The 14066-nt window shown below is 56.4% G+C and overlaps 1 protein-coding gene across 1 annotated transcript; it reads right to left on the bottom strand.

Annotated features, from left to right (window-relative positions):
- Nucleotides 1–11209: 11209 nt before the first annotated feature.
- On the bottom strand, nt 11210–13502 carry LOC105859609 (tryptase alpha/beta-1-like). Its single transcript, XM_012743548.3, has 6 exons — nt 13419–13502; nt 13236–13296; nt 12935–13115; nt 12582–12847; nt 11453–11616; nt 11210–11374 (listed from the first exon to the last, which is right to left on the bottom strand). Exons 2-6 carry the CDS (start codon nt 13294–13296, stop codon nt 11210–11212), a joined length of 837 nt encoding a protein of 278 aa, XP_012599002.2. The 5' UTR covers nt 13419–13502.
- Between the last annotated feature and the right edge of the window lie 564 nt (nt 13503–14066).

The raw sequence follows: 14066 nt of genomic DNA, 5'->3' as shown, positions 1-14066 counted from the left end.
CTCCTGACACGTCTTGTGTCCCTGAAGGTCACAGAAGGCAGAGATTCGCCCCAAACCACACGTCAGCCAGGCTGCAGGTGCTCCGAGGGCGCTGCCGGCCCGCTCAGCCCTCCAATCCCACCACTGCGGGGGGCGAGTCTTTTTCTCGTTTACAAATCCATTCAGCACAGCTGTCCCTGAGCCTTTAACCGGGAACACCCAGACCCAGTGGCCTGAGAGGCACTGACCAGGGTCTCCTCGGGCAGGGAGATTTCCAGTAGGAAATAAATCCACCTGGGCTGTGGCCATTGTCCTGTTATGATCTGGAGGATGTTACCCTGGTGACCGGAAACAGAATGGGACCACCCTGCTGGTTGCCGTGGGGGGACGGACACAGGGCTGGGAGACAGCAGGGGTGTTTGCACCTCTCTCCGCTTCCTGGCTGGTCTCTGACAGACTCCAAACTCCTCATCTTCACTGGTCCCGCAGGCAGGGGAGGGCTCTGGAGACCGACCAAGGGGAGAAAGGCAGGTTCCTGCTCAGTCCCGAGCTGGGCACTGGAGCCTCTTGGAGTATCTCGGCTGCACCAGCCTCCCAGCGTCTTTCCCTGGGGCTTGTGGCTCGGCTGTGCTGCAACATGGGCTGGGCCAGGGGCCCAGGGTTGGGGCTGAGGCTGGGTGATGCCCGTGGGTGCCTGTTGTCCACTTAACTTGTGTTTGCAGCACTGTGGCCAGCAGGGCCAAAGAGGGCACTGGGTGGGACTGATGGCCACCAACCATGGTCAAGGGGGGTCTCTCCAAGGCCACTTACCAAGGGCCTGGGGGGCTCTGATTTGCAGGCCTCAGGGGTTTGGTTGCTGGGAAGCCCATGCATATCTACGGATTCACCTTCCTCTGGACAAGCAAGATGTGTCACACCACTGTGTCTTCCATGCCACATAAAACTGATCTGCATGTGGAGGGGGGAATTCAATCTCAGCGTCTTTAGGGGTTCTCACACCACTTGGGGCACTTGGAAATACCCAGGCGGGAGTAAGACGTTTCAGAACACGCGTAGGGTCTGTAGTCCACCCCAGCCGCTCTGCCGAGCCCACTGCCCACGCCCAGGTGGGTGTCTGCAGCCCACGGCTTGAGCGTTTCATTACACCCCTGGGGGCATAAGACTCTTCCTGGGGTCACGTGCCCTCCGCCTTTAATCAGGCATCACGTGGCAGCTTCTGGCATTGGAGAGCAGACAGGCGACCTCCTCCTCAGGTGTGAGCCTTTGGTCCCCAACAAGGGCATCCTTTCATGCTAGGAACAACTGGTGACTGTGATGAGCAGGACAGGAGATAGAGAGATGGAACCTCTGTGTTCTGAGAGCCGAAAATGGGGGTCTTTTAAACAAGCCTCCCAGTGTTCTAAAGACAGATCTCAATATGCGTTGGTTGATTGACTGAAAGACAAGGATTAGCACTGGCTCCATCCAGCAAGGGGAGAAGCTCCACGGCCTCCACAGGCTGATCTCAGGAGGAGAGCCGTGAAGCTTCACACGGGGAAATTGAGGCTCGGAGGGAGGAAATTATGAGCTGAGCACCACGGTGCTGGGCGCTGACTCGGAACCAGGCTAATGACCTCGGAGATGCTTGACCCAGGGTTACATCCATCACTCGACAGACCGAGCGGGAGGAAGCGTGGACCCACAGTGGCGCCACGATTATGTGGGTGAGTCCTCTTCCTCTGTCCCTCTGTAGTGACCGCCCTGCTGCTCTCGTCCCATTGCTGCTCTCTGTTGCTTGCAGGAAATCTCAGCCAAGTCGATGAGAACAGTCCCGTTGGGATTTACGTTACATCTGTGGGTCACTCTGGGAAATAGTAACATCTCCGTGATAGTTTGTCCTTCCATCCAAGATCGTGGGGTATCTCTCCATTGATTTAGGACTCTTCGACAGTAGACCCTAACTGCACACCCGATGATGCTCACTGCTGCATTATTCCCGACAGCTAGAAGGTGGGGGGCGGCCCGAGTGTCCGTGGGCAGATGAATGGAAGCCAAATGTGGTATATTCATGCAATAAAACATTCTTCAGCCTCAAAAAGGAAGGGCATTCTGACGCAGGCTGAGATGTGGATGAAACTTGGGGACATTAGGCTAAGTGAGATAAGTCAATTACAAAAAGACAAATAAAAACTGTGTGATTTCACTTATATGAGACACCCAGAGGAGTCAAATTCTCAGAGATGGAAAGTAGACCTGCGGTTGCCAGGGGCTGTGGGAGGGGATGGGAGTTATTGTCTGATGGGTATAGAGCTTCAGTTTTTCAAAATGAAAAGACTTCTGGAGCTGGTGATAGTTGCAGAAAATATGAATATACTTAATACCACTGAACTGTAACTTACAGATAGTAATATTTAAGATGATACATTTTGTTACGTGTATTTTACCATGATAAAAATGGGACATAATCCCAAGAATGGATTATAGTTTCCCTTTTTAGAATTCTTGCACATCTTTTGATAGATTTGTTTTTAGAGATTATGAAAATGGTGCCTTTCACTAGATTTTTTTAGTTATTTGCTGATGGCATATACAAATTCAACAGACTTTTGTATATTAATGTTTTATCTAGCAACCTTCCAAACCTATATTATTTTAAATAATTGGTATGTATTAAATAGTTATTTCTAAGTAAATGCTAACATTATACTCAAATGATGACAGTTTTTAAAAAAAAAAAAAACTCCTTTCCAAATCTTATCCTTTGAGTGTCTTTTTCTTTTTCTTATACTCATTAAGACTTCCAATACAATATTAAATAGAAGTGGAAACAGTGTTCTGTCTTGGCTTTTTTTTTTTTTAATATATAAAGGATGCTTCTAATCATCTATTTAGGATAATATTCAGTCTAGGCTTTATTTTCTTATTTATTTTTTTTTTTTGAGACAGAGTCTCACTTTGTTGCCAGGCTAGAGTGAGTGCCGTGGCGTCAACCTAGCTCACAGCAACCTCAATCTCCTGGGCTCAAGTGATCCTCCGGCCTCAGCCTCCCTAGTAGCTGGGACTACAGGCATGCACCATCATGCCCGGCTAATTTTTTCTATGTATATTAGTTGGCCAATTAATTTCTTTTTTATTTATAGTAGAGACGAGGTCTTGCTCTTGCTCAGGCTGGTTTCGAACTCCTGACCTTGAGCAATCCGCCCGCCTCGGCCTCCCAGAGTGCTAGGATTACAGGCGTGAGCCACCACGCCTGGCCTAGGCTTTATTTTTATAAGTATGCTTTACCTAATAGAGAACATTTTTTTCTATTACTTTTTTTTTTTTTTTTTTTTTTTTGAGACAGAGTCTCACTTTGTTCCCCAGGCTAGAGTGAGTGCCATGGCATCAGCCTCGCTCACAGCAACCTCAATCTCCTGGGCTCAAGCGATCCTCCTGCCTCAGCCTCCCGAGTAGCTGGGACTACAGGCATGCACCACCATGCCCGGCTAATTTTTTGTATATATTTTTAGTTGGTCAATTCATTTCTTTCTATTTTTGGTAGAGACGTGGTCTCGCTCAGGCTGGTTTCGAACTCCTGACCTTGAGCAATCCGCCCGCCTCGGCCTCCCAAAGTGCTACGATTACAGGCGTGAGCCACTGCGCCCGGCCTCTATTACTTTTTAATAAGAGGTTTTTTTACATAGTGAATTAATGTTGAATTTTTTGTGCTTATTGAGATGATCATACGATTTCCCTGTTCTAGTCTATCCAAGTGGTAAATTACATTTGTGGATTTTCTATTAATAAACAAAACTTGAATTCCTGTGGTAAGCCCAACTTGGTTGTAATGTAGTGTCTACTGTACAACCCAGTGGATGTGATTTGCTAGTTTTCAAAGCTATATTCAAGTTTACATTTTCCTTTCTTGTCGTGATTTTGGTCTGGTGTTGAGATCAGTGCTATGGTGACTTCAGAACAGGATGTGTCAGGTTTCCTCTTTTCCTAGTTTTTGGGAAGATCTTATTAAAACTGGGCTGATAAATTGCTTGAAATTTTATACATAAAATACTCCGTACCTGCTGCTTTTGTTGTCATAAAATTTCTTTTATGGTTCTGATTTCATGATTGTTTCCACAGATTCTTATGATTTTTTAAGAGTCAACTTTCTTTCTTTTCTTTCTTGACAGGATCTCACCCTGTTGCCTGGGGTAGAGTGTCGTGGCATCATCGTAGCTCACTGCAGCCTCAAACTCCTGGGCTCAAGCAATCCTCCCACCTCAGCCTCCCAAGTAGCTGGGACTATAAGCATGTGCCACCACGCCAGGCTAATTTTTCTATTTTTAGTGGAGGTGGGGTCTCACTCTTGCTCAGGCTGGTCTCCAACTCCTGACCTCAAGCAATCCTCCCACCTCAGCCTCCCAGAGTGCTACGATTACAGATGTGAGCCACCGCACCTGGCTATGGAGTGTTTTTTGATGAGGGTAAGTTTTAAATTTTGAGAAAAACGAGTTAATAAAAATATTTTAAAAAATGAGGCCGGTCGCGGTGGCTCACGCCTGTAATCCTAGCTCTCTGGGAGGCCGAGGCGGGCGGATTGCTCAAGGTCAGGAGTTCGAAACCAGCCTGAGCAAGAGCGAGACCCCGTCTCTACTATAAATAGAAAGAAATTAATTGGCCAACTAATATATATAGAAAAAATTAGCCGGGCATGGTGGCACATGCCTGTAGTCCCAGCTACTTGGGAGGCTGAGGCAGAAGGATTGCTTGAGCCAGGAGTTTGAGGTTGCTGTGAGCTAGGCTGACGCCATGGCACTCACTCTAGCCTAGGCAACAAAGTGAGACTCTGTCTCAAAAAAAAAAAAAAAAAAAAAATGAATTGTGCTACCTTTTGGCTGGTATTGCCTATGATTTCTTTCCCCATTCTTTTGCTTTCAACTTTTTCTCTCTTATAAACAGCATCTATCTGGATTTTTTTTTTTGACACAAGAACCTCTTTATTGTAGAATAAAGCAGGTCTGTTTCTGTGAGTGGAGAGAGAGACAGACCGACTGGCTGACTCAGTGTCCTATCTGGATTTTTTATATTCGCCATCAATATTTTTATTTTAACTGGTAAATTCGTTCCTGTGTGTTTATTGGAATCAGTGATATGCTCAGACTTGTTCCTACCATCTTAATTTATTATTTTACATGGTTCAATTACTTTCTGTGTTTTTTTCCCCCTTTTCTTACCTTTCTAGAATAGATATGTACATGTAACCTCAATAAGATAAGATGTTCATTGATATCGTCGAGACCGTTAATTCTGGGTTATCATGGATACATTTTCTCTTTTCCTTTGGTGTTATCTATTTTTAAAAGATAACAGTAACCTTTACCATGCTATTTGGTTTCTTTTGCTGAATGTCTCTTTTGCAACATTTTCTGTAACTGTCTTTCCTTTTCTGTAAGAGCTTTATCTAAACTGTTTCAAAGAGTGTCAGAGATTGGAGATGTGCTAAGCCTGAGAATGCATTTATGTTGCCCTCTTCCTTGAATGGCAGTTTTCTCGGATAGAATGTTCTAGGTTCTAAGTTATTTTATTCGCCATTTTAAAATATCACTTCATTATCAACTTGCATCTACTGTTGCAGTTGAAAAATCCGATAGAACCTGGTGCTTCATGCTTTTTCAAATGACTGGTGATTTCTCAAAATGTTAAATAAATATGGGATCCAGTCCTCACTCTGCCACCACAGCCACAGCCTGCCTCTCTTTAGAAGGCCGCACGCTATCTTATTCATTGTTTACTTTTATTTGCTTATTATTATTATTATTAGAGATGGGTCTCACTATGTTGCCCAGGCTGGTTGTGAAGTGATCCTTAAGTGATCCTCCCGCCTCGGCCTCCCAGAGTGCTGGGATTACAGGCATCAGTCACCTCACCTGGCCTTGTTATCGTATTTTAGGCCCTGTGACAAGGATTCCGGGGCGAGTAGGCAGCACAGGTGTCGGGGGGAGGTGAAGCGTGACAGGGAAGGGGCAGCAGCAGCTGCTGTGTGCCATGAGGCCTGTCTCCACTGTGGGCAGCTGGAGTCTGATCCTGCTGGGAGCTCCGAGGGCCGGGGGCCGGGGCATTTATCCACCGGCTCCTGCGAACGGCTAGAGCTCCCAGGAAACCCCAGCCTGCCCTGGGCTGGAGCAGAGCTGGCAAAGGGATGCAGGCGCTGGCCCGGAGGTGGAGCCCAGAAATGTGTGTGTGTGTGTGCGGGGCTCCGTGGGGACCGAACACTCTTCATCCCATTGAAGCACGTGGCTTCCTGACTTTGCCTCGGTTCCTCGGTTCCACGACAACAGAAAAGGGGCCGCATTTGCCCAGTCTGGGGAGCAGGAGATGAGGGCGGAGCTGGCTGCTTCCTGCAGCGTGGTGACATCCTCGCTGGAGAACAAGGACCTGAGGTCCCGGTGGAGCAAACCGTGGGTGCGGGTGTCACAGCTCGAGCTTGCAGGCGACTCAGCATTCAGGGGGGCAGGGTCTCGGAGTCTAAGCGAAGAGTCTTGGACTTCGCTCTGCTGTCAGCGGTTTGTCGGCCTGAGCAAGGTATCAGAAATAATGCCCAGGCTACATCTGGGAGGAGGGGCTGTGTGCCGCCTGCAGGTGCCGGCTCCTCCAGAGACCAGGAGCCTCTGTCCACACAGCCCCAGGCCGCACGGCGGGCAGGGCCCTGCTGGGGCCCCGCACCGAACTCGAACTCGGGTCCAGCCATCGCCAGAATCCTGCCCTGCCCGGGAGTCAGGGCGGACACACCCCGAGTGCAGCGTCTCTGCTTCATTGAAGTGAATTAATGAGTGAGGGAGTGAATTGGCGGCCGGGCGGATGGAAAAGTGCCTGGATACGTCTGGTCACTGGCAGGGCTGGAGGAACGGGCAGGAGAGAGAGAGAGAGACGGGCGAGTCCTGGATGGGTGGGGACATGTCCGGGAGACAATCAGGGTCTCGGGCTCTTCCGGGGCAGTGGCCCCACCTGGGAAGAAGGATGGGCGGCCTCTCCAGGGTTGGGCTGCCCCACCGTTAATCCCGTCCCGAGCAGCTGCTCCTCCTGGGGCAGGGGGGGACCCTTTATCAGTCCGGGGACTCCCCAGCCCAGGCATGATAGGATCTGGAAAGGGCCCTACAGTGACCTAAGGGTGACCATGGCGGCGTTGGCGTGACTCTGCATGGCACTTCACCCCCTTCCCAGGTGGCTTTCTCAGAGGCAGCTCCAGTAGGCAGGTGGCATTTTGAGGACACCTGTGGATCCTTTGGTAACATCTGGGCTAATAAAAGGAAACAATCCCAGAAGTCAGAGTGGGTGAGTTGGTTGGCAGGTGAGTGGCTCTGTCTCTGGCCACTCGCGGAGACAGACCTGCTTTATTCTACAGTAAGAGCTGCTAGTGTGAACTGCTCCTGCCCGAGATTACTCTGTCGTGTTGGTCCTGCGGTGATTTTTCCTAGCAAGGAGCCAGGGGACCCGGATAATAGTCCAGACTTGACACTTTGGTCTCTCTGGTCATTCTTCGGCCAAGAGCACCCCAAAAAGCCAGGGCAGTCTCCCGCTCTGATGGGTGGGTGGGTGGCTGGCTGGCTGGGTGGGTGGGTGGGTGAGAGGCTGGGGGGTGGGTGGGTGGCTGGCTGGGTGGGTGGGTGAGAGGCTGGGGGGTGGGTGGGTGGCTAGGTGGGTGTATGGGTATATGGGTGAATGGGTGGCTGGCTGGCTGGGTGAATGGGTGGATGGGTAGGTGGGTTGGTGGCTGGGTGAATGGGTGACTGGGTTGGTGGCTGGGTGAATGGGTGACTGGGTTGGTGGCTGAGTGAATGGGTGACTGGGTTGGTGGCTGGGTGAATGAGTGGGTGGCTGGGTGGCTGTGTGGCTGAGTGGCTGGGTGCCTGGGTGAGTGGGAGGCTGGGAGGGTGGGTGGTTGGCTAGGTAAATGGGTGGGTGCCTGGGTGAGTGGGAGGCTGGGAGGGTGGGTGGTTGGCTAGGTAAATGGGTGGGTGGCTGGGTGGGTGACTGAGTGGGTGGCTGTGTGGCTGGGTGGATGAGTGACTGGGTGGGTGGCTGGGTGGCTGGGTGGCTGGGTGAGTGACTGGGTGGGTGGCTAGCTAGGTGAATGGGTGAGTGGCTGGCTAGGTGAATGGGTGAGTGGCTGGCTAGGTGAATGGGTGAGTGGCTGGCTAGGTGAATGGGTGAGTGGCTGGCTAGGTGAATGGGTGGGTGGCTGGGTGGGTGGCTGGGTAGGTGGGTGGGTGACTGGGTGGGTGGCTGGGTGGATGAATGAACGGGTAGATGGGTGGGTGGCTGGCTAGGTGAATGGGTGGGTGGCTGGCTAGGTGAATGGGTGGGTGGCTGGGTAGGTGGGTGGGTGACTGGGTGGGTGGCTGGGTAGGTGGGTGGGTGGCTAGGTGAATGGGTGGGTGGCTGGGTGGGTGGCTGGGTAGGTGGGTGGGTGACTGGGTGGGTGGCTGGGTGGATGAATGAACGGGTAGATGGGTGGGTGGCTGGCTAGGTGAATGGGTGGGTGGCTGGCTAGGTGAATGGGTGGGTGGCTGGGTAGGTGGGTGGGTGACTGGGTGGGTGGCTGGGTAGGTGGGTGGGTGGCTAGGTGAATGGGTGGGTGGCTGGGTGGGTGAGTAGGTGGGTGGCTGGGTAGGTGGGTGGGTGACTGGGTGGGTGGCTGGGTAGGTGGGTGGGTGACTGGGTGGGTGGCTGGGTAGGTGGGTGGGTGACTGGGTGGGTGGCTGGGTAGGTGGGTGGGTGACTGGGTGGGTGGCTGGGTAGGTGGGTGGGTGACTGGGTGGGTGGGTGGGTAGGTGGGTGGGTGACTGGGTGGGTGGCTGGGTAGGTGGGTGGGTGGCTAGGTGAATGGGTGGGTGGCTGGGTGGGTGAGTGGGTGGGTGGCTGGGTAGGTGGGTGGGTGGGTGAGTGGGTAGGTGGGTGGGTAGATGGGTGGCTGGGTGGGTGAGTGACTGGGTTGGTGGCTGGGTAGATGGGTGGCTGGGTGAGTGACTGGGTGGGTGGCTGGGTGGCTGGGTGAGTGACTGGGTGGGTGGCTAGCTAGGTGAATGGGTGAGTGGCTGGGTGGGTGGCTGGGTAGGTGGGTGGGTGACTGGGTGGGTGGCTGGGTGGATGAATGAACGGGTAGATGGGTGGGTGGCTGGCTAGGTGAATGGGTGGGTGGCTGGGTAGGTGGGTGGGTGGGTGGCTGGGTAGGTGGGTGGGTGGGTGAGTGGGTGGGTGGCTGGGTAGGTGGGTGGGTGGCTAGGTGAATGGGTGGGTGGCTGGGTGGGTGAGTGGGTGGGTGGCTGGGTAGGTGGGTGGGTGGGTGAGTGGGTAGGTGGGTGGGTGACTGGGTGGGTGGCTGGGTGGATGAATGGACGGGTAGATGGGTGGGTGGGTGGCTGGGTGGATGAATGGACGGGTAGATGGGTGGGTGGGTGGCTGGGTGGATGAATGGACGGGTAGATGGGTGGGTGGGTGAGGCAATGGGTGAATACTAGAATGAATGGTGGGTTGGCAGGTCACGATGGCAGCCTGGGCAGCCACCACTGGGTGCTGACCGCCACCCACTGTGTCCCCAGGTGAGTCCTGCTTCCCACACTAGGGGAGGCCCGGGGCAGCCAGAGGAGAAGAGCACCAGTGGCTGGATGGCACCTGGCCCACACCAGGCCCGGGCCCCCCACCCTGCAGCAGGCGGCCTGAGTCCCACAGCCCAGGTCGCTCCAGCACCCAGCACTCCCGGGATGGGCCTCAGATGCTGCCCATTTTCTTTAAAAATGGTGAAGACAATGCATTTAAATTATCACACAGTACTTGAAGGTAGAAGGTTTTTTTTTTTTTTTTTTTTGAACAGAGTCTCGCTTTGTTGCCCAGGCTACAGTGAGTGCCGTGGGGTCAGCCTCGCTCACAGCAACCTCCAACTCCTGGGCTCAAGCAATCCTCCTGCCTCAGCCACCCGAGTAGCTGGGACTACAGGCATGCGCCACCATGCCCGGCTAATTTTTTCTATATAAATTAGTTGGCCAATTAATTTCTTTCTATTTGTAGTAGAGATGGGGTCTCGCTCTTGCTCAGGCTGGTTTAGAACTCCTGACCATGAGCAATCCGCCCGCCTCGGCCTCCCAGAGAGCTAGGATTACAGGCGTGAGCCACTGCGCCTGGCCAAAGGTAGAAGTTTTTTAAGGTGCCAACTGCTCTTAGATAATACTTCAAATTTTGAATATACTTATTTTGCTTTTCTCCTAACAAAGCAGACGACACACGCATCACACTGTGTGGCATGTAGCACATGTGCACTCGTCATCTCTATCCCGATATGCGTCACCGCACAGGCCTGTGCCGTGTCATTCCTGTCCGGCGCTGGCCAGGGGTGAAGGCGGCACCGTGACCTGGGACCAGGTAGGTCGTGGGGAACAGTCTTTCTAGAAACCACGTGGCACTGCCACGGGTGTTCTCGGGGACTCTGCCCTAAGGGAGATCTGAGGTGGAGCAGCTCCGGGAAGACACCAGCAAGCCCAGCGCCATTTCCGCGAGCAAAGGCACGGAGTCGGCCCGAGCTTCAAACAGCAGGCCATGGGTGCTGAGTGAGAAAAGCGGGTCTCAGGGTGTGACAGTCGGAGCAGTCACACAAGCGACAGACCCAGGAGAAGAAAGGGGCGGCGAGCCGGGTGTGCAGGACGAGCCCAGAGCCCAGCTGGAGCCCAGGGTGGGGCGGGGGCTGCGGGCGCGGTGGCCCTGCTGTCTCTGGGCCGGGCTCAGGGGCCTGGCGTCCTCTGCAATCGACTTTCAATCCTCCGTCCCTGGTGCTCTGGCCGACCGAGTGCTGGACGCCTCGTGAGGGAGGAGTCGGCCCCGGTCCCACAGTGACACGCTGGGGCTCGGCCACCGGGGACCCCGCAGCTCCGGCAGCTGCGCCCGGCCGAGCCCGGAGCCCCTTCCCCAGCACCCCACTCCAGGACACAGTGACAGCCGTGCTTGCTTCTCGTGGGCTTTATTGAGACTCAGTGTGCGGGACAGTGAGCGTGTGGGCAGGGGAGGGTGGGGGGGAGCAGAGGGGAGGGGGCTCTGGAGGGGGGAGGGGGTGAGCAGGGAGGAGGGGCTCAGGTGGGGAGGAGGCTCCAGACAGGTGACAGGGCTCAGGACCCGAGGATGGGGAAGCGGTGCTGGGGGTGGACCCCTCCTGGGTAGGAGGCAGCAGTGTTGGGGACAGGAGGGTGGGGCTTCCCCACTGACCCGGTGGCAGCCCTGGGGACCTCGCTCAGGCCTCCCTGGGGACGTAGTGGTGGATCCAGTCCAAGTAGGAGGTGACTCGGGTGTAAATGCCGGGTCGGCCGGGCCGAGCGCAGCCATCGCCCCAGCTGACCACGCCGGCCAGCAGCCAGGTGCCGTCCACCCAGCAGGCCAGGGGCCCTCCGGAGTCGCCCTAGGGACGGGACGGGGGAGGGTCAGTGCTCGCTGGCCAGCCCCGGGAGGGGGTGTGTGGGGGACGGGCGGGGCCCACCTGGCAGGAGTCTTGAACTTGGGTCCCGGCACACAGCATGTTGTCCCGGACGATGCGAACGCTGTCCGCTGTGTAGAGGCCAACGTGGTACTGGGCGTCACAGATGTCGTTTGCCACTATGGGGACTTCCACCTCCTTCAGGTGATATGGTGGTGGCAGGTGCTCTGTGAGTGGGAGGAGAAGGTGGCACAGGCTGGACTTGGGCCATGCTAGCAGCCACCCTGGGCTACCCTGTCAGCTGGGCATGGGTGACACCAGTGCTCCCCAAGTGCCACCTGGAGCTGCTCCCATCTGGGGCCTGCGCCCTGCATAGGTGGGTGCTGGGCGTTCTGTACCCCGCCCTGCTCTGGAGGCTGGGCCGGGACCCCTGGCTCCTTTAAGCCCCACGTGGGGAAGGGGCAGTGGGTGGTGGGGAGAGGGCTCTGCTCGCCGTCTCCTCCCGGCTCCTCTGGCCTTGTTCAGGGAGGGGGGACAGGGCCAGGATTGGCCTCAGCCTGCTGGCTGGCCAAGCCCTCATGGCCCCATGACTCAATTTCCCCTCTGTGGATGGGGAGGAGGACAGGATGCTGTGACTCTGCTTGGTGAGTGTCCCCAAAGCTTTGCTATGACTTGTATGTAAAATGGGGATAAGACCTTCTAGAACTGAAGCTGTGCCTCCCAGAGGGGTCAGGCTGAGCTTTGTCCAACCCCCACACGCCCTCCTGCCGAGACCCCAGTTCCTGGAGTGTCTGCCCTGGTCCCGGGCACAGGGGTGGGTGTGGGCTGCTCCCCTGCACTGGGCAGTTCTCCTTCCCTCATCACAGTCAGGCACTTCACCGGCAATTTCCCACCTTGCTCACATCACACTTGTGCAGTGGGAAATTCCCAGGAGCCCTTGGAGGCAGGTGCAAGGGGCAGAGAGGTGCCAGTGCCTTGCTCAAGGTGCCCAGCTATGTGGCCTGGGCCCGTTGGACCTGCAGTCCCTGCTCCACACATGCTGCCTCCTGCCAGCGCGCCCCTTCCCAGGGTCTCCGAGTTCCCACCCCTGGCTGTCCTGCAGGGTCCCTGTGCCCAGAGGGAGGCCTTGGGTCTGGGCCCTGCTGTGACCCGGCCCCACCTGCCCCAACATCCAGCCGTCCCTGACACGTACCGCCCTCTTCCACGTCACCCCAGCCTGTCACCCAGCACCGTGTCCCCGGGGGGAAGGTCTCTGAGGCCGGGGGCAGGGTGACCGTGTGGATGTGGCTGGAGAGGTTCACGGGGAACCCCAGTTCCAGCAGGGCGATGTCGGCCCCGGCCTCGGCGATGTAGTAGTTGGGGTGGAGGAAGATCCTGCTGACGGGCACCAGCGTGTCTTGGTAATAGAGGTACTCCTCGCCCAGCTGCACTCTGAACTTTGCCGGGTCCTGGACTACCCTGGGGGACAAGACTCCTCCTCAGGGGACCTGAGCAGCCCCCGGTGCACCCGGGCCCTCCCCACGCACCAGGCCTGCAGGAACTCACGGTCGCGGGTGTCCTATGCAGTGCGCCGCCGTCAGCACCCACTGGGGGTGGATGAGGGAGCCCCCGCAGATGTGCTGCCAGAACTGACCATAGGCCCTCAGGCTCACCTGCCAGGGCCAGATGCTCACAGAGGCCTCCTGGCCCCCCACGATCCCTGCTCGCTCCAGGGCCTCTCCTGGGGCTGGGTGGGGACAAGGTCAGCTGTGCCAGGCACCCTGGCCCCCTCTGGACCCACCCGAGCCCTGGCCTGGAGGGTGTGGGGTGAGGGGCAGGGACAGGGCAGGGTGAGGTCGGGACTCACCAGGGGCCGCATGGACCAGGCTCCCCAGGACGGGCAGCGCCAACACCAGCAGGCTCAGCATCTGGAAGGGGCAGGGAGGGGGCGTGAGCGGGGCTGGGCCGGGCTCTGCAGGCTGTGGGGTGCAGGAGGGAGCCGGGGTCCCCAGGGATCAGGGCTGTCAGGGCCAGGAGGGGGGATCCGCACCCTGGTCTGTCCCTGTCCCTCTCTACCCAGCAGGCTCTCCCCTCCCCTTTTATCCCTCCAGACCCGGATGGGGTCGGGGCTCCACCCTCCAGGGCAGACGTGGAGGAAGTGGGTGACTCAGACCCAGGGCCCACGTCTGCTAGGCCAGGAGGGGACCCTGCCGTCCCCACACCCCATGTCAGACCCCGCTGCTCAGAGGACTCCCTCGGCCACCACCGCCGCTGCCGTCTGTGTGGCCCCTTGTGATCTCGGGATCGGAGCTGCACCTGCAGAGGGAGGAGCAGAGGACCGAGGGCCACAGCACGAGAGGCCAGCACCTGCCCCCTCGGCCACCCCTGGCCCCACCACCCCTGGGTCCTGTCCCCTGCCCAGGGCAGACTCCACCTCCCGACTCTTGCTGGGCCTGCTGGCCACCAGGGGCCCAGCCATCTCCTCACCCTCTGACCCCCTGGGGCCCCTGGGCACCCCAACACAGCACCCAAGGGAGGCCTCGGCCCACCCCACCCTGCCCAGGGACCCGCTGGCTCTGCTGCACACCCAGGCCACATTATGGGGACTCCTCCTGGGGACAGGGCAGGGTGTGTCCTGACCCCTCTTGCTCAGCGACCTTGGTCCCCACTCATTCTCCCAACAAACTCCCAGAAGGCC

Source organism: Microcebus murinus, chromosome 19 (genome assembly GCF_040939455.1).
Source record: "Microcebus murinus isolate Inina chromosome 19, M.murinus_Inina_mat1.0, whole genome shotgun sequence".
Classification (NCBI taxonomy): Eukaryota; Metazoa; Chordata; class Mammalia; order Primates; family Cheirogaleidae; genus Microcebus; species Microcebus murinus.
This window is presented reverse-complemented; position numbering and strand designations above follow the sequence as displayed.